This window comes from Aspergillus pseudodeflectus (assembly GCF_044049435.1).
Source record: "Aspergillus pseudodeflectus strain CBS 756.74 chromosome Unknown BJX68scaffold_45, whole genome shotgun sequence".
Taxonomy (NCBI): Eukaryota; Fungi; Ascomycota; class Eurotiomycetes; order Eurotiales; family Aspergillaceae; genus Aspergillus; species Aspergillus pseudodeflectus.
Window position 1 is genome coordinate 80,851 of NW_027263821.1, and position 18,414 is coordinate 99,264.

General features: G+C 53.9%; 8 protein-coding genes across 8 annotated transcripts; 5 read left to right on the top strand and 3 right to left on the bottom strand.

Moving 5' to 3' along the window:
• Window positions 1-15: 15 nt before the first annotated feature.
• On the top strand, window positions 16-935 carry BJX68DRAFT_270044 (peroxidase family protein; the record flags this gene model as incomplete). Its single annotated transcript, XM_071046505.1, has 4 exons — window positions 16-139; window positions 191-434; window positions 491-762; window positions 826-935. The coding sequence occupies 4 exons, from the start codon at window positions 16-18 to the stop codon at window positions 933-935; spliced, it is 750 nt and encodes a 249-aa protein (XP_070895670.1).
• A 758-nt stretch (window positions 936-1,693) lies between these two features.
• Window positions 1,694-2,949, bottom strand: BJX68DRAFT_270045 (uncharacterized protein; the record flags this gene model as incomplete). Its single annotated transcript, XM_071046506.1, has 5 exons — window positions 1,694-1,711; window positions 1,761-2,020; window positions 2,069-2,260; window positions 2,305-2,391; window positions 2,439-2,949. The coding sequence occupies 5 exons, from the start codon at window positions 2,947-2,949 to the stop codon at window positions 1,694-1,696; spliced, it is 1,068 nt and encodes a 355-aa protein (XP_070895671.1).
• A 283-nt stretch (window positions 2,950-3,232) lies between these two features.
• Window positions 3,233-5,511, top strand: BJX68DRAFT_154764 (isoamyl alcohol oxidase). Its single transcript, XM_071036729.1, has 5 exons — window positions 3,233-3,587; window positions 3,639-4,033; window positions 4,083-4,287; window positions 4,335-5,261; window positions 5,318-5,511. Exons 1-5 carry the CDS (start codon window positions 3,516-3,518, stop codon window positions 5,504-5,506), a joined length of 1,788 nt encoding a protein of 595 aa, XP_070895672.1. The 5' UTR covers window positions 3,233-3,515; the 3' UTR covers window positions 5,507-5,511.
• An 867-nt stretch (window positions 5,512-6,378) lies between these two features.
• On the top strand, window positions 6,379-8,063 carry BJX68DRAFT_277979 (flavin-containing monooxygenase; the record flags this gene model as incomplete). Its single annotated transcript, XM_071048435.1, has 1 exon — window positions 6,379-8,063. The coding sequence occupies one exon, from the start codon at window positions 6,379-6,381 to the stop codon at window positions 7,978-7,980; it is 1,602 nt and encodes a 533-aa protein (XP_070895673.1). The 3' UTR covers window positions 7,981-8,063.
• BJX68DRAFT_270048 (uncharacterized protein) lies at window positions 8,010-9,758 on the bottom strand (the record flags this gene model as incomplete). Its single annotated transcript, XM_071046507.1, has 5 exons — window positions 8,010-8,045; window positions 8,095-8,446; window positions 8,802-9,285; window positions 9,343-9,597; window positions 9,653-9,758. The coding sequence occupies 5 exons, from the start codon at window positions 9,756-9,758 to the stop codon at window positions 8,010-8,012; spliced, it is 1,233 nt and encodes a 410-aa protein (XP_070895674.1).
• A 1,173-nt stretch (window positions 9,759-10,931) lies between these two features.
• BJX68DRAFT_270049 (Aldehyde/histidinol dehydrogenase) lies at window positions 10,932-12,926 on the top strand (the record flags this gene model as incomplete). The annotated part of the gene is made up of 6 exons (XM_071046508.1): window positions 10,932-11,470; window positions 12,159-12,222; window positions 12,263-12,442; window positions 12,549-12,563; window positions 12,615-12,839; window positions 12,894-12,926. 6 exons carry the CDS (start codon window positions 10,932-10,934, stop codon window positions 12,924-12,926), a joined length of 1,056 nt encoding a protein of 351 aa, XP_070895675.1.
• A 171-nt stretch (window positions 12,927-13,097) lies between these two features.
• Window positions 13,098-15,082, top strand: BJX68DRAFT_270050 (sugar porter family MFS transporter; the record flags this gene model as incomplete). Its single annotated transcript, XM_071046509.1, has 9 exons — window positions 13,098-13,192; window positions 13,244-13,401; window positions 13,450-13,554; window positions 13,605-13,964; window positions 14,010-14,285; window positions 14,331-14,553; window positions 14,610-14,711; window positions 14,768-14,932; window positions 14,983-15,082. The coding sequence occupies 9 exons, from the start codon at window positions 13,098-13,100 to the stop codon at window positions 15,080-15,082; spliced, it is 1,584 nt and encodes a 527-aa protein (XP_070895676.1).
• Window positions 15,083-15,405: 323 nt separating this feature from the next.
• On the bottom strand, window positions 15,406-16,641 carry BJX68DRAFT_277982 (uncharacterized protein; the record flags this gene model as incomplete). Its single annotated transcript, XM_071048436.1, has 5 exons — window positions 16,154-16,641; window positions 15,992-16,103; window positions 15,849-15,939; window positions 15,705-15,789; window positions 15,406-15,637 (listed from the first exon to the last, which is right to left on the bottom strand). Exons 1-5 carry the CDS (start codon window positions 16,621-16,623, stop codon window positions 15,406-15,408), a joined length of 990 nt encoding a protein of 329 aa, XP_070895677.1. The 5' UTR covers window positions 16,624-16,641.
• Between the last annotated feature and the right edge of the window lie 1,773 nt (window positions 16,642-18,414).

An 18,414-nucleotide genomic window follows, 5' to 3' on the forward strand; every position in this document is an offset into this window, starting at 1 on the left:
CGGCTAGAACACGATATGAAGGTCTCAGCTCTCTCCGTTGCTCTCGGTGTCGTCGGTTCCGTAGCTGCGTTCCCGCAGTACCTGGAAACCCGCGACACCTGGACCCCTCAGGAATGGATCGCTCCTGGTCCAGGAGATTGTGAGTCGTGGATAACGTCGATTGAGGGCATATGCTAATCGAGAATCACAGCTCGCGGTCCGTGTCCGGGTCTCAACACGTTGGCCAACCATGGCTACCTTCCGCGCGACGGCAAAGGCATCACCTTGGACATCCTCAAGGACGGTATGCTTGAAGGGTTCAACATTGAGAACAGCGATGCGGTCCTCTTGTTCCTCCAGGCGGTTCGGACCAACCCAGCCTATCCCCGGGCGAACAGTTTCGACCTTGACCATCTAGGCCGCCACAACATTTTGGAGCACGACATTAGTCTGAGGTGAGTTGACTCCTTACTCCTTATGACTGACGACAGGCCGTGCTAACCAATGACAGTCGCTCTGACGCATACTTCGCCGACCCAAACCCCTTCAACGAAACCGTCTGGGCGGAGACAGCCTCGTACTTCACCACGCCCATGATCACCGTGCAACAGGTGGCGGATGCGCGCATGGCCCGCCTGGCCACATCCAAGCGGACGAATCCCGAGCACTCGCTGTCTGCGCTGGCCGACGGATTCAGCTGGGGCGAGTGTGCCTCGTTCTTCGAGATCATGGCTGACGGCAAGACCGGCACCGTGGACAAGAGGTTCATCGAGTACTGGTTCCGTAAGTTATCCTCATTCGCATTCGAGATTGGGATGTTCACTGCTAATTAATCAATCATTTCAGGCAACGAGCGCATGCCGACGGAGATTGGCTGGAAGCGCCGCACGACCACGATGCAGGGGAGTGAGCGTCTGCTGTACACGCTAAGACTCATGAGGGCTGCGGGTGTGTAGATAAACTCCATCAAATGGGAGACAACCGCAGTACTGGATCCTGATTTGTGGAGATTCGAGAACCGGCTGTTGCATTCTGAGATTGTGATGAAACGGGCCGATCGGCGCGTTTCGCTGCTGCCGGTGGATCAAAACAAAAAACGCGTGATGCATTAACCCTAGAATGCTAGCCCTATTTCCTCTTTGAGATTCTTCTGTCATGCCAAGACCGCCTCCAGTTTCCAGGTCAGAGTAGATGAATGTCAATGTTAAGGATTCTGTCAAGAGATGTCGCCTATTCGGCTGTTCATGACCTCTTGGGACTTATAAAAAGCCAGTGATTTGCAGTCCTACACCTAACCGGTCGTGTCTTTGAACGGAGACTTGCTCGACTTGTCCACTAGATACGAGGATATATATCGTTGCACTTGGGAGAGGAATGCGTGTTTTATAACCTTTATAGTTTGATCCAATAGGCACATATACCACCTGTTGACAGTATTAACCAACGAGCTGCTTACTTTAAATCTCCAACGCTCACACTAAATGCATCAAGGGCATCTGATCTTGAGCCCACAGAAGGAGTCGGAATAAGGCGGAACTGGCCGGACCTGGTCGGAATTTTCCGCCCCAGGCAAATCCCCGCTCCCCTTTTGCCCACTGCTGCTCTGCCCGGAATTGGCTTCCATGTGAAAGCAACGAGTTTTATCTAAGCTAAACACCTGGAAAGTCTGTCTATCGCCACAAGAAACCTCCCATCCTATATCATTCCATTATCATCACTCACGAAGCACGCTCTGTACATGTCAGCGATGATCTTTCATCCGACGTGGACCAGAAACTCACAAATCCCTGAGTCACTCGAATCTCTCCTGCATCCGAGGAGCCTTCGTTACGGCTCCCAGCTGAGATGTGAACTTTGGGCACCGTCAACTCGTAGTCCGCCTCGAGCGGCATCTCACTCCAGCTCGCTGTATGCGTCAAGGATCGTTTCTGGCGCGCCGAGAACCCGCTGCGCTCATACGTCGGTGGATATCGAGATGCATAGGTCGAGTTGCTGCGCGAGAGGAACGTTTTGAACGGGGGGAGACAGCCGACTATGACCGCTACTAATCGTTAGAATGAACCTGCTGGCACGAGGTAGGGAAGCATACAGATCGATGACTCGGCAATACTCCAGACGGCAAGTCCAGCTTGGTCCGAGTACGCACGGCCGGTGATGTTGATTGCGCGCACAATGGCAAACGCAATGATGATCGCTCCGAGCGAGAAGACAACCCCGAGCCCGATTTTCTGGTGGAATGTGATGCGGGTCGACCAGACAATCTTCAACGCGAACCCCATGACTGCCATTGTTAGGACATGGCCTGAATATCGGGGGAAGACGTACTCATCAGATCGGACAGAATGTCGACGGCCGTGCTGTAGGAGATGGAGATGATGGACCCTTGCTGGTCGATGTCCTTGGTACATTTGGCTGGACGATCAGAACGATGCCGACAGTCAGGTTGCGGGGGTACTTACCAAACTTGAAGTAGTCGGACGGAGGATGGCAGGTAAAGGCAGAGGCTATCCAGCAGCCAGCGTATGAGCCAAGGCAAAAGGCAACAATCACCCACCACCAGCGCCGGTAGTGTGGAAGATTGTCTGTCATCCCCCAAAATAGCGCGAGGAATGCAGCCTTGACGCTCCAGAGGACGGACCAGAAGAGGCCGATAATGACAAACATGTAATGCACATACATGGTCGCATGGTGGATAATGTCGCCGGTCAACGGGGTCAGTATGATGTAGTAGAGATGCGGAGCTTGTAGCGTTTGGAGAACCGCATTCGCAACGAGGAAGAACAACGCAAGAAGGACAAAATAGTCGTCTGCTAGCAGTCGCTTCATGCGCGTGATGCGAATCGCCAGACGAAGGCCCGTAAAGACAATTCCCAGCCCAGCGCCAGTCCAGGTCACCGCAATCAGGCCCCTCTCCGACAGATGCGTAGCGACGCCCTGCGGATTCAAAATCTCAGCGAGGTTTGAACTCATGATGCTGGCTCATATCGAGCGCCGTGCTCCTGCTGCGAGCAGGCTGCGACATGTTGACGGCCAGTGTGCATATTTGAACAAGAGCAACGGCAATCCGTCGGCGCAGAAGGACAGAATGCCGGCTCGAGGACGGAACAGGAGACGTCGCTCACACGGGATGAACCCTGTACTTTGCATTTGGAAGGATCGGACACGTCGTCTCTCCGCAGCCAATGGGCGGTAGCTGTCGATATTAACACATGTGAAACTGCGCGATCGACCAACGGCACTGGCTCCTCCCCCGCGGGAAGAGCTCGGTTGCGAGGCCACCAGGGGAGTTTATCTGTGGCGGGGCTTAGCACGGCTTGATGACAGGCCCAAACGCAGGGTCCCTCGAGTATAAGCGAGAATTTAAAGCGAATCAAGGGATTCCTCGGAAATGAAGGGCTGGCACGACGCCCTCGCTTCGTGTAATCCTGGTCGATGCAGGTACCGTGCAGCCGCGTGCCTGCCATGTTTTAAAGCTATGTTTCCCTCGGAGCTCGTGATTGCCAGTCCAGTTTCAAGTTGTTTACTCATATTCAACCATGAGGTCGTTCGTGGTTCTTCTGGCGTTGTCCGCCTTTGGTGCGGCAACTGCGTCTTCAGGGTGCAAATGTGTGAGTGAAATCCTCACGGCAAAGATTATCAACGAATCCTAACCAATACAGACCCCCAATGACGGCTGCTGGAAGAAGATCAACTGGGGAGCCCTGAACTCGACCGTGTCCGGAAAGCTTATTCGCAACACGCCCCCGGCCATCTCCTGCTACCCCGGCCCCGAGTACGACAAGGAGGAGTGTGCCTATGTCAACTCGCAATGGTCCAACACCACCTTCCAAGCGGAGGAACCCATCGGCTATTCTTATCCTCTTGACAACAACTGCCCTGTCGTCGACCGGAGCGCGGGTCAGATACCTTGGCCGGGACGATGTGGCTTGGGGCCATCGCCGGTATACACAATCAATGCGACAGAGCCGAGCGAGCTGGCGGCAGGCATTGCGTTTGCTCAGAAGAACAATGTCCGCTTGGTGGTACGTAATACGGGGCACGACCTGCTTGGGAAGTGAGTACCTGCTCGTCTGTTGAAAATGACTCTTGCTGACAGTTCTTAGGTCACTGGGCTATGGGTCGCTTCAGATCTGGCTCAGATACATCCGCAAGGGGATCACTCACCAGTCAAGGTTCAAACCATCCAAGGCCTGCTCCAAGTGTGACTGGACAGGTGCTGCTTTCACCGTCGCTGGAGGTTACGTATGGGACGAGGTGTATCAAGAAGCCTTTGCTCGCGACTTGATCGTCGTCGGCGGCGGTGATCCGGTAAGGCACTTTGTCCTCTACGAGTAACAATTATTGACATGGTCCAGACCGTCGGTGTCATTGGAGGCTACATTCAAGGCGGCGGCCACTCTCCTGCCGCGCGTGACTTTGGCCTTGCCAGCGACCAGATCCTCGAAGCTCAAGTTGTCCTCGCCGATGGGTCGATTGTTACCGCCAACCCATGCTCCCACTCCGACCTCTTTACTGCGATCCGTGGCGGAGGTGGTGGTACATACGGCGTGGTCATATCCGTGACCATCAAAGCATTTCCTTCCAAGCCAGTCGTTGCGCATTCTCTTCTCGTCGTCCCTATATCTATTCTAAAGCTAGGTCCGCTCCAAGAAGCAGTTACAGACATCTATGCTTCCTTCCCTGCACTGTCTCATGCAGGCTTCTCCGGATACGGCTCATGGTCTATCAGCGACCCGATCACAAAGTACGGGAACTCATCGGCTGGATACACGCATGCGCTTGCTGCGTTGGATAAATCTCTATCCGAGGCGAAAGCAGCACTGGAACCGCTGCTCAAGACACTGGCCAAGAACACCGCCGTCGACGTTTCCGTGAATTGGTTCGAGTTCCCATCCTATCCAGCCTACTACCGGGCAATGTCGGGCGTGCACCAGGCAACTGGAGTACCCGAATTCTCGCTCGCATCCCGCATGTTTGACAAGGAAGCATTGACATCCGATCGCAAAGCTCTCCGAAAACTGATCGGCAAACTCGCCGGGAACCTGCTAGAGACGACGATCAACCAGGTCCTGCTCGTCGGCGGCGGCAAGGTGCTCGACGAGCCAGCTCTCAGCGGCGCAAACCCTGCATGGAGAAAGACGTATCTCATCCACGTCGTCGCCCGCGGGTGGCTGGAGCTGTTTGGACCGGTCATCGCCAAGGGCATCCAGGACGATATCACTTACAACAAGTACGCGGCAATGCGTGAGCTGACCCCATCTACGGGGAGCTATCTCAACGAGGTATTTCCTTCCTTCTATCTCCCCCTATCGTATAGGGAATGAACTAACAGTCACAGGCCGACCGAAACAATCCGTGGTGGAAGGAAGACTTTTACGGCACCGCCAACTACGATCGACTGCTCAAGATCAAGAATAAATATGATCCCGACGGTGTCTTTTACTGTCCTACCTGTGTGGGAAGCCCGGCGTGGACTCAGCGGAATCTGGCCGGAGAGAATTATGGTCCGCTGTGCGCTGCAAAATGATAGAGATCGATCTTCTAGATGTACGATACAGATTTGGAGTACAGCTTAATACTTAGTATTAATATCACTCATTTCATATTCATTCCTTTGCAGATTATCCCCGAGTTTGACCATCAGCGCGAGCCATATCTAGGGATCCCTCTGGGCTCATAAGTAACGAACAGGACGGCGCCCATTTACAGTTTGACCATGATGATTTGGAGTGGCGATCAATGTCTCTCCATGACATACTTGGTAGATGTGGGTCGGTTCTTTTCCTGGCTTCGCGTACATACTTTGTACTACTCTGTCTTGCACACCGCGGTCCTTTTTCAAATTAGGCCTCCAGCTCCAAGGTAAAAGAAACCGACGAATCCCGGAAAAGAATAGATAAAGCTGCCCACTAGAGCTCCCAGAATCCAATCTCGCCCCTTCTGTGATCCTTTTGGGATACATGTGACCGATAGTTGTGAGCTTGCTTTCTGGGCTTTAGGCGTTTCAGCCAAAATAATATCGCTATTGCGAACGGCAAGCCAGTCAAGCCGGTCGAATTGTCCAATTGGCGGCGGCAGAGGATACCATTAGAGGCTGGACAAGATGCCCCACGCAGGCTGAGTGACGCGACTGGGGATGATCCCCGACTGGCGCAATGGAGACAAGGAAATCGCCCCCATCTATGCGAGTGCTAGCGGAGAAAGCTCCGCCCGGGGCGAAATTGCGAACCTTGCGAACCTGGCAAAAAGTGATTCGTCAAGACTGATACTATCTCTCTCTCACGCTCAGCCTCAGACCCCGCGCCGCGACTATAAAATGCTGACGTCCGGCGCAGCTTCAGGTTTTGTATTTCCCCTCATCAACCTCGCCTGATGAGTCCGAGTTGCTTTTGCGATACAATGACAGCGCCATTCTACGATGCGCTCGTGATCGGCGCCGGTTTTGGCGGAATCTACCAGCTCTACAGCCTGCTCAAGCAAGGCCTCTCGGTGAAAGTGGTCGAGCAAGCTGACGGACTGGGAGGAACATGGCAGGCGAACCGATATCCCGGTGCGATGAGCGATACGAACTCCCACCTGTATCGCTTTTCCTGGGATAAAGAGGATCTGCTATCCTACCCATGGTCGGACAACTATCTGGAGGCCAAGGAGATTCTTGCGTACCTTGAGCATGTCGTCGACCGTCACGACCTTCGCAAACACATGCAGTTCCACACCCGTGTGCAGTCAGCCAACTGGAACGAGCACGACTATATCTGGAAGGTGGAGACGAGCCAAGGCACTTTCGTCGCTCGATACCTAATCACAGCGGTGGGACTTCTCGTCGAACCCAATTGGCCTAATATCCCTGGCCGAGAGGCGTTCAAAGGCGAGCTGTATCACACTGCGCGATGGCCCGACAGCTATGATCTTAGCGAAAAGAGGGTCGGCGTCATTGGTAACGGGGCGACTGGTGTTCAACTGATCTCGAAGATCGCGTCAGAGGTCGGCTCACTGATTTCCTTCCAGCGACATCCACTGTACATCGTGCCTGCCAACCGACGGGCCGTCACAGAGGAAGAGCGCGCGGACATCCACGAAAGATACGACGAGATATGGCAGCACGCGCGACAAAGCATTTCAGGAATGGGTGTCAAGGAAAGCACAACGAGCGCAATTGGCCTGTCGCCTGGGGAGCGAGAACGCGTCTTCCAAGCGGCCTGGGACGAGGGTGGTCCCTTTCGATTCGCGCTGGGGACTTTCGGAGACATGATGACGTCACAGGAATCAAACGAGGCTGCCTGCGACTTTATCAAGGCCAAAATTCGCCAGATTGTGCGCGATCCCGAGAAGAGTCGCAAGCTGACTCCGACCGAATTGTACGCCCGGCGACCTCTCTGCGGCATTGACTACTACGAGCAGTTCAACCGTGAGAATGTGGACATTGTCGATGTGGCAGCAAATCCCATCGTTGAGTTCACAAACGACGGCATCAAGCTCGCCGATGGAACAGAACACAAGCTAGACGTGATCATCTGCGCAACCGGGTTCGACGCGATGACCGGAGCGTACAACAAGATCGATTTCGTCGGGCGCCACGGCATCACGCTCAGGGAGCACTGGGCAAAGGGACACTCGACGACCCTTTCGATCGCTACAGCCAGCATGCCGAATCTGTTCATGGTTGGCGGTCCCACGACACCTCTGGTCAATCTCCCCATCGCGCTGGAAGTGGACGTTGAGTTTATCACAAAGGCTATCTTGCATGTAGAGGAGCGACGGAAGAAGCAGGGAAAGGCTGCCATGGTCTCGACGCAGAAGGGAGATGATGAATGGCAAGGGTTCTGCGACGCCATCAGCGACGCGTTGTTGTTCAAGACGGCTCCCTCGTTCTACTATGGGGCCAACGTCGAGGGGAAAGTACGGATGACATATATGTTCTTTGGAGGGATGGGGCTCTTTATCCAGAAGCTGAAGGAGTGCGAAGAGAGCGGCTACAGCTCGTTTGAATTCCTAGAGTAGCTCGATATCTGTACTATAGCTACCCTGGCCTAGCAATCACCGGACCTGATGACGCGATAGGAATTCTACTACAGTCAGTTACCGTTCCCAAGGACAGGAATACAGAAGACTCACAATCGTCTCATACTTGCCGTTGACAAAGATATAAGCACGAGGGAGACCATAATCGTCTCGAATGCGCGTACTGTGTCCATCACAGTTCTTGCCATGGTAGCCACAGAGCTTGTACCCCTGCCCGGACCCGTTCATGCACAGTGCGCCTGAGACAGCGCTGCAGCCCCGTTCTCCCCTGCCTCGAGCATCATGTGGAGACACCCAGCCGTCGCAAATCTCGTTCTGGAGAGGTGAGATTAGTGAGATGTCGTGTGGAATGTCCGAGGCTGGGTGATCCTTGCCTTGTGGAAGCCGATGTTCCAGCCGCCACGGAGCTCTGCGTCTGATACGGGGCTGGCTAGGGCGAGGCCCGCTGACAATAGTATGAGTAAAAAGGACCTCATCGTAAACGTGGAGTGGGTTGTCGCGCGCGTTGGGTGATTCGGGGTGGGGAGAAGAAAACGGTCAAAGGGGGGACGGCAATGATGATAAGTCAGTTGACGGAGACGGTCCATGATTGACTGTACGACTCTGGAGGCAAGCGGTACCACAGAGTTCAGGGAAACCGGTAACACGGTTCGGCTGCGCTTGTCGAACACACTGGTTGTCACCGGTTGTACGGGGTACAGGCCGTTATTCCCAGAGCTTCTGCAGCTGGAGGAACCCCGTCAGGATGGCACAGTATCTATCGGCGGTGAGCAGATGCAGCTACATGGCGGAGTACATACGTTGCAGCCGCAGCCAGGACCTCATGTGGCTTCGCGGTCGTTCCGAGGGATAAGATGCCCACGCAGAGGCTCGCGAAGAAGGTTATGATCTTGAGCTTGCGGGCGGGATCGCCTACTGAGGCCAGCACCCAAAAAGGGATGATGAACATTCCGAGACTAATGGCAGTGGCAAAGATGCTGGAAAGCCTTTCGAGCTGCCGATCAGAGTAGAAGTGGGCGTTACTCTGGACGTAGAAAGGGAGCTCGGGGCGATCTTCCTTCCAGAAACCACATCTGCGGATCGGAGACCACCGCTCCAGGAACTGGCGTAGGGGGCTCCGTATCCTGGAAACGAGGAGGAAGAGGTCTCGCTTCTCGGCATACTTCCTCTCGGGTTCCGCGATGGCCTGGTCGTTGTTCCGCAGCCACATTCGAACGCTTGCAACGTCCCTTTCTGCCGGTGGTGGACGAGCCCTGACCTGTGAGGAGAGAGTGACGAAACGATCTGTGCAGACAGCGTGTTAGCGCACGCCTCCCCAGGTTGAGGCCCAGGTCGCCATACAGTAGTCATCGAGCCTGTTTTGCGCCTCCCAGAGAAGGTTTCTTCGATCCTGGCGCGGATCGTCACGCAGTGACCCGTTGTTGATCATGTCATCGCTCCTCCTACTGGTTTCATTGTCGATCGCTTCGAGCGATGCTTCAACCTCTGCGACTCGATCTTGCAATGCGAGAATGACTCTGGTGCTCAAGGTATCGAACCGGCGAAAGAATGCAAAGTCCGTATCGGAAGCGAGGAATGCGCTGAACCACCGGTATCCTATTGAACGCGGCACTGTTAGCCAACATCCGTAGGCCAGCATGGAGAGGCGAACCGATGTATTTCCACGGCATCCTATCCACCACATCTTGTGTTAACCCGGGGTCAGTCGGTGCCTGGGCTCTTCGCGCGGCTGGCTGTGAGAATAATGGTAGCGACATGATTGTAGGCCGTGTGAAGGTGGGTTGAGGAGGGTGTCTAGCAGGATAGGGAAAGATGCCGGGTGCAATGCAGCTGCGATGAAGCTGATGAATTCAAAGACACTAGAGCCGATAACAATCACGACGAGGACGGGAATTCAAGAGAATGAGGAGGAAATTGAAGCGGGAGAAGAGATTTCTCGTGCGGTGTGTCCAGTGCAAACGGCCTACATGCTCGCTGGCTGCCTGAGGAAATAAGCAGAACGAGCTTGTTAGGGCAATGGAACGGTCATCTTCAACTCCCACTGCATCTCCAACCCCCACTGCATCTTCAACTCCCTCTGCGTTTTCAGCTCCCTCTGCATCTTTCATTCTTTCCATAAATATCCTTAACTCCTACCACGTCTTCGACTGCCGGCCCCTTCTCTATCCCCTCCAGCATCGAGCTGTTCACGTTACCTGACGCATATACAATGGAGGAGGAATCACAAGCAGCGCCCCGAAAGGCGCGAGGTCTCCCTTCTCGGCGAACCAGAGGTAGACAGGATCCTCATGGCCAAGACAAGAGCCCCGACCTTGACGAGATTGAGTGGACAATCTCACACAGTAAACAAGCGCCGACAGGACAAGGGCCTCTGGGTGGCGACGTCACTGAGCGTCGTGGCCGACGGGCTCAACCCCTTCCCCTCCAAAAGTACCCTCCTACAATGCGTTTCAGTTGAATCCCTGGACCACCGACGCCACCCTCGCGACGGTGCCACTTCGCCCGCCGCCAGCACTACATGTGCCATCGCCGTCGCGGTCAGAGCAAGGGCCCCCCAACTCGAACAGCAAGGACAACCAAAACGTCCGGGCCAAGCGAGCTGTTGAGTCGAAGTTGGACCTTTTCTGGGACTCGCCTTCTGCCAACGCGGAATCAAATGACAAAAGCCTGTGCCATGGAAGAAGGCAAAACATGGCAGAAGACCAAGGTTAAGGAATGTGTGGGACCCGGAAGAAAGAATAGACAAGGAGAGCAGCCAAGAAGGCGCTCGGAATAGCTCAGAGGAACAAAGAATCTAAATCTAGAACTCTACGGAAATAGATGAACTTGTGTATCCAAGCCCCCCAGTACTGGTGCTTAAAAGGGCGGCGAACACCCCCTCGAGCTCCTCTGGAGTCCTGTCCCATAACCTACATTCTCCTTCGATCGCTATGCCACGACTCGCCGCCCCCTCGGTCAAGCGCAACGCGTCGCGACTTGCAAATGTTCTCGACGACGCCCACATCCCCTATTTCATGTGGGGCTGGACAGCCCTCGGCCTCATGGGTCAGGATTGGGGATTCCCCGAAATCGACTTCGTCGTCCCAGACACGATGATCAAGGATGCTGCCCATGCGCTGGCTCGAGCTGGAAACCTGATTTGCAACGATCCTGGCTGCCCCCAGGGACGACAAGATCGAGCAACCTCTCGCGCCCTTGTCATCGCCCGCGACCGATTCCATATGCTGCCCGAAAAGCACTTCCACCTGGTCGGAGGCAACGTGCTGTTACTCCATCGCAAATCCAACATTGCCTGGTGGTTGCCGGACCTTCAAGCGGGCCCTCCTGCGGCTGATGACCCGCACTTTATCCTCTCGACCGACGAGGAACGACTGCCTCCCCGCGCAGTGGACGGGCCCTCTGGTCCATGGACCCAGTACTACCCCGTCAAGATCATGAATCCAGGCTCCTTTACCGAATCCATCATGATGTGCGGCTGCCGAGACTACAATCATCCACTGGTTTCGACAGCCTCTGGAGGTTCATGCTCCTCTACCTTCTCGAAGAACACAGCTGCGAAAAGCCAGTGCGCAGCGAGTTTCGGACCCTCTGGAATCACTACAATCAGGAGGTTGAAGAGGCGTTTCGCGACCTACGCGACAGCCTCGCTGCTGAGAATCGACTTCCCCCGCGTGTCTAGCGATTATTCTTTCTCTTTGTGTTTGTTTTCTCAGCTGTGTTGTGGTTACATGTTGTCCTTCTTCTCTTGATCTTTGTTTGTGCACGTGTATATGGTATTTCAATAGACTTGTCTTGCTTTCCCAATCTCTCCATCTCCATCTCTCTCCCTCTTCTTCCACGGCCGGTTCGTCGACAGCAAGCAGCATGCCACCTTCGATGTAGAAGATCCCGACCACAGCTAAGACCCCGAACTTTTGTATACACTCGTAGCGAGCCGATCATTCCCTGGAACTTGCCCATGATGGTGTTTATCTGGAAGATCGCTCCGGCACTGGTCACTGGAAACACGGTTGTCATCAAATCCGCCGAAGCGACTCCTTTCTCTGCTCATCGCCCGCTGCTGTCGTCAAACTTGGTTTCTTGCTATGGGAAAACGGTGGGCAGTGCTATTGCGCATCACACGGACATTGGCAAGATCGCGTTCACCGGTTCAACAGCCACGGATCGAGCCACTCCTCAAACCTGAAACCTGTTACTCTCGCACTGGCGGGCAAGTCTCCGGTGAGTGTTCCATCCATCTTCACATCAGCTGACCTTTCAGAACATCATATTCCCTGATGCCGATCTGGTGTCGGCGGTGGACTGGTCCGCCTGGGGAATCAACATGAACTTTCACGAGTCTACGTCCACGAAGATGTCTACGGCGAGTTTCTGGCCAAACTCACGTATCGCTCGAGCCAGATCAGCGTCGCACATCCCTTTGACGCCTCGACGACTCAAGGTCGGCAAAGCAGCCAGATGCAGTACAAGATCCTCGGGTGCATTGACTGTGGGGTCAAAGAAGGCGCCACCCTCCATCTTGGCGGCAAGGCGATTGACAAAGGAAGTGCCCGGAGATCAAGGTATGTCTAATCTTGGGGCCTTTGTGAGTTGCCCCATCTAACCGGATCCAGATCATCGCCAAGTTCTCCTCCGAGGCCGAAGTCATCAAACAGGCCAACAGCACGACATACGGCCTGGCCGCCGCATGCCACACAAAGGACTACAAGCGCGCCATTCGAATAACCAATGCACTTCGGGCGGGGACGACCTGGGTCAACATGTACAACTTTGTGCACTGGAGCGTACCATTCGGAGGATACAAGGAGAGCGGGATTGGAAGAGAGAGCGGAGAGGCTGTCTTGGAGAACTACACTCATACTAAGGCCGTCTACTTTAACATGGGGTAATAGGTATCGGAAGCCCTCCGATGGGGACGAGGTTAGGCCTCGTGTAGACCCCTCTCTCCCAACCAATCGATCTCCATTCTGTCGGTGATCGGCCATCAATATTCCATCAATAAATCGCTTCGTCCTGCTGCACCCCGCACTTGCTACCCCATAAATCTGAGGCCACCTCGGATCCTTGGTCCTGCATTTTGATGCGTAGAAGTAACCATGTTTCGCACCGTCGAGGACCGACCCACGCCCAAGGAGGTGTACAACTGGCGGCTGTACACCGAGGCCAGTATCATCGCCACGGGCTCATTGCTGTACGTTCTGCCACGAATCTTGAATCGATAAACCCAGCATTAACAAGGTAGATTCGGCTATGACTCCGCGTTTGTCGGGACAACCATTGCACGCCAGAGCTTTGTCGATGCATTCAACATCGTAGAGTCCGAGGCGGCCGATACATCGAGCAACATCACCTCTGCGTTTCAGGCGGGCGCTTTTTTCGGGGCGGTCTTCTGTTTTCTTTGTGAGCAATATCTGTTCGACATATCGTTACCTCGCTGACAGTCATCAGTGACGGAGAAGATCGGGCGGAAATGGGCTCTGCAGGCAAATACTGTCGTTTTCCTCATCGGAGCGATCATAATGACGGCGGCGACTCATCAACTGTCGTACATCTGTAGGTCTTTATGCCTGGATGGATGCACACCACTAAGAATGTACATATAGACGCCGGCCGAGCCCTCACCGGCATCGCCTGCGGTGCAATCACAGCAACTGTCCCAAGCTACATCGCCGAACTGTCCATCGTCTCGATCCGCGGAATCCTCACCGGCTTCTTCGAAGTCGCATACCAAGTCGGAAGCCTCGTCGGATTCTGGATCAACTACGGTATCAATCAAAATATGGACGTCAATTCGACAGCGAGCTGGAGGGTGCCGATGGCCGTCCAGATCATTCCTGCTGGAGTCCTATTCATCGGTGGCTTCTTCCTGCACGAGAGTCCACTGTGGCTGATGCGGAAGAATAGAGAGGACGATGCGGCAACGGCTCTGGAGGCATTGAGGAAATTGCCACGGTCGCATCAGTGTATGTCCCTCTCCGAGTGGTGGAATGGCTGCTGACAGCCATCAGATGTCCAAGAAGACATGGACATGATGCGGACTCGACTCGACGACGAAGCACACATTGCAGAGCGATACGGCCAGGGGCCGTGGGCATACTTTCGAGGCGCCCTCTTTGAGCTTTCTCGCCATGGAATGTGGAATCGCGTCGTCCTCGTCTTCTGCTCGTTTTCCCTGCAGAACATGTCTGGCGCCGCCGCTATCAACTACTACTCACCTACGCTCTTCAAATCGCTCGGCATCACCGACGTCGCGTTATACACGGGCATCTACGGCTTGGTCAAGGGTGCGTTCTCTTGGACCTAACGTGGAGGGTACTAACCTGCCGCAGCGGTTGCATCAATCATCTTCTACGGGGCCCTCATCGACATGTGGGGTCGTCGCCGACCGACTATCATTTCATCTCTCGCATGCTCGCTGTGTCTCTGGTTTGTCGGTGCATATGTAAAGATTGGCCATCCGGCCGATATCATTGAGGCTGGAGAAGAACTCTCCGCGTCGACGGAGGCTGGTGGGAAAGCGGCGACGGCGATGATTATGATTTATTCAGTTTTGTATACAGCCTGACCTTAGGTTATTCAACTTCGAAAGGCTAACAGATCGCCTATAGCTGGTCATTCGGTCTGAACGGTATCCCGTGGATCGTATCAGCCGAGATCTTCCCAGGAGCGCTGCGGAATCTGACCGGGACATGGGCTGCTCTCGTACAATGGTATATTCTAATCCGTGTGAATAAATCGAGCACTGGACTAACAAATCCCATTTCAGGCTCATCCAGTTCGTCATCACTAAAGCCCTCCCGTACATCTTCAAGTCCTTGGGGTACGGGACATGGTTCTTCTTCGCCTCGTGGATGATGCTCGCCACCATCTGGTCGTTCTTCTTCCTTCCGGAGACCAAGGGTAAGACTCTTGATGAGATGGATCAGATCTTGTAAGTTGCCTCTGGGCTTTGAGCTCCCCGTGCGTCCTGACATGAATTAGCGGATATGTCGCCGAGCGTGTCCCGCATGGCGAGGCAGATAAGATTGGGCCACTCGGGGCAAAGCATGACACTGCCGAGCACCGCGAGCAGGTTGTCTAGTACGTATTACGGTATCTGATCGGTTGGATGTCTGGGATTCGTTAGCGACCTGACCAGGTCACCTCCGTAACCATAGAGGATGCAGCTTGCCAGCGAGCCGCGACGGCCGTGTTGTTCAGGAATTGTTGTTCTATGCGATCTATCAGGTGTATGGACAATCTGAAAATGTTTCTGATGATGCACCTAGGCAGGGCAGATAGTATATACTAAAGCCAGACGTAGGTTTCCGCATATATTGAAAGAGTGACCTTGGAATTACACTCAGATTTCACTTCATTCAACCAACTTTTGATTAGCCTCGTGTCCCACATATAACAACCAATTTACTTGCTAGTCTTCCGCTTCTTATGGCTAGGCTTGTGCTGAAAACTCTCATAATACACCTTGAAAAAATCAGGCGGCTCCTGCGGATGGCCTCCCGTAACGTCGTGGAAGGCAGTGGTGGAGATATAATTCGTCTTGCCCTCGCGGACCAGGGAGTAGTATTCCAGCAGGTACTGTATCTCGGACTCGTCACTTTCGGACTGTGCGCGTAGGACTTTTTTCGCTTCCGCTCTGATCGCAATAAGAGTCAGTATTGAGGGAGAATACAGAGTGGATAGCGAGTAAAAGGAATACACACTCGGATACATTCTCGAATTTGAGATCTTGTCCCGCAGCCTGGCTGGCAGCCGCAGCGAGTTCATCGCCGGTTGCAAGCATCGGTCCTGGAGAAACATATTATATGAGCTGTACTATTAACTACGAGACCCATTTTGAGGCTTACCAGTCAGTACCATAAGCTGGCCGCGATGTTTGTCGCTGAATCCATGCTTCCCATGCCCAGTCAGAACGTGAGCGACGACTTGGGCAATATCCTGTTATCAAATTAGCGTAGAGGTCAATATCAGATACGAGGGCAGGCCTTACACCGAGTGCGATCGGGGCAAATTTGTGGGTGTCGCCAACAGGAAGCGGAAGGATACCTTCTTCCTGCGCCTGCTTCGAGTAGAGCAGCAGGTTCTCTGCATAGAAGCCCGCACTGGCTGGATTAGCTATAGCCCTGAGGGCGCGGCGATGTTCCAAGCATACCGAACAACAACAGGCGAATGCCCAGTCGAAGTCGACGGATCCCCCTTGGACGCCATGAACATCGCCTCCAGATCAATAAACCGTCGCAAAGCGGGCTGTTTATCACGCTCTGCAAGATCACACCCACCCGAGCTGATGAAACAGACATTTGTAATATTCGCCTTCTTCGCCGCCTCGATGAGCTCGACCGTGATGTCGAATTTATCCTTGTGCGCTGGTGGGATCAAGCACATGGTATCTGCGCCCACATCCTTGAGAGTCGCTACCATATCCCGCAGGCGACCGGGTTTATGGGGGACGATTCTCGCGCCGAGTCCTTCGAGCTCTTTACATGAGTCGGCATTGGGATTGAGCGAGAGGCCTGTGACAGAGGCGAGCTTCTTCTTGAAGGTTTCGTCTGTTAGGATGAGTTCGGCGATGAGGAAGCCGGTGTGGCCGTCCACGGCGGTGATGCAAAGTTTTCGCGACATTTCGCGATACGATCTGAGCTTCAGAAGCGACGTGCGAACATATGTAGAACTCGAGTTGTTTGAGATTGGGCATGGGCTGAGTAGAAATGTAGAAGTGGCATTGGCGTCATCTGGCGATCACATCTGCGGAACGCCTCTGGTTGGTTCCAAGTCTTGTCACGCGAACGTACAGACAACTCTATCCACGATCTGGACCCTGTTCTACCGAGATCTCAGTGGGCTTGGAAATGGTAACAGCCAACGATTTATATGGTAGCTTCTGTAGTGGGGATCATAGATGACGTGCAAGACTGGGGGAGTCTGGAGCCCCGGATTTAGGGTTAATCGAGTTCAGGATTAGTACACGTGCATTTTTCATGTCTTCTAGATGGTACTCCAAGACCTTGCCCTCTCCCCTTTGCCATCTGGATATCTTACTCTGGCTTGCTGGTCAGAGGCTAGTGGCGTTGAACCCAGAACCTGAGACAAGAGACCAACATGAATGAAGGATATGTGCATGGCAAGGCAGACAGGATTAGCCGACTTGATTAGCTTTGGAGCAACGCAATATGCTGAGCACCTCGAGGAGGCTGCCTAAGACATTTATGTTATCTGATCGGTTTGCTGTCTCAATATTCGTCGGCGAATCTGTCGAGGATCCACTGGTACGAGAACTAACTTGCTGGCTTGTTGGGGCTTAGATCTTGCGTTGCTCTCACGGTATCTACACTCCATGTGAGGACCTCAGGAGCGATACGAGATGCCAAGGGCGTCCAGTATTTCGGGTCTGGAATATAAGCTGCAATTCCAGATCACTTTTTGAGTCCGTCTCTTTCACTCTGCTCTCGTTGGATATAGACCTGTCTCGCAACCCTGGAGAGAGTGGGACTACGAGACAAGCTCAACAGCGCCGCCTGCGCATTCAACCGGAATGCATCTCGAGACAAAAAGGGACGCGAGCTTATACGAGTCTCGTACAGTGATATCGGGCGAGACATTCCGTTTCTAAATTTGTGGGGCTGTGAATTGGTTCGTGTTTTTGCTCATGCTCTCCTGGAGATTGCGTCTACCGGATGACTGTTTACGATATCGAATCGCACATCAAACTTGAACCCGACTGGGTCTCATACATCACACCCGGCCACTTGGATATCTTTTACTGTCTTCCCGGTGGGAGACTGGTGGCGTTGAACGTCTGGCGCGACGATAACCCCGAGCCCCAAACGCGGCTTCGGCCAGCTCAAAGAGATTTGCAAGGGAAGTCACCCCCTCGCTCAAGACGTGATCAAACGTGCAGAAGAGCAAGGATAGTCGCTGGTGATTGACAGCCTCACTCTGGTCAACCCACTGCCCTGGTCTACGGGACGCATCGTACTCGTCGGCGATTCAGCCTTTTATCTCACTTTCTCCCCAGTCAGGGAGCAGGCGTGACTCTCGTCGCCTCAGAAATGCTCGGAAAAGCATTAAAGGCAACACCCGACCTACCCACTGTACTGTCCGACTACGAGAAGCAGATGCGACGTGCCATCACGCGGCTACAATCGCGAGTGCGAGCTTTGGCCGCCGCATACCACGCAAGGGAGCCGTTGCTTTCCACACGCACAACATACTCCTGCGCCTGTCTCCACGGTGGGTAGTGGCACATTATCATCGAGAGGGTATCAATGAGAAGATCATGGTCAATCAATAATCTTAATCCGGTACCTAGTCCAGCTTACTTCTGGGCAACCGCAATCCAGGCAATCATCTCGAGGCTAGCCCACTCCTTCTCTTCTTTAGTTAGAGCGTTGGTCAGCTCCTCCACCCACTGTT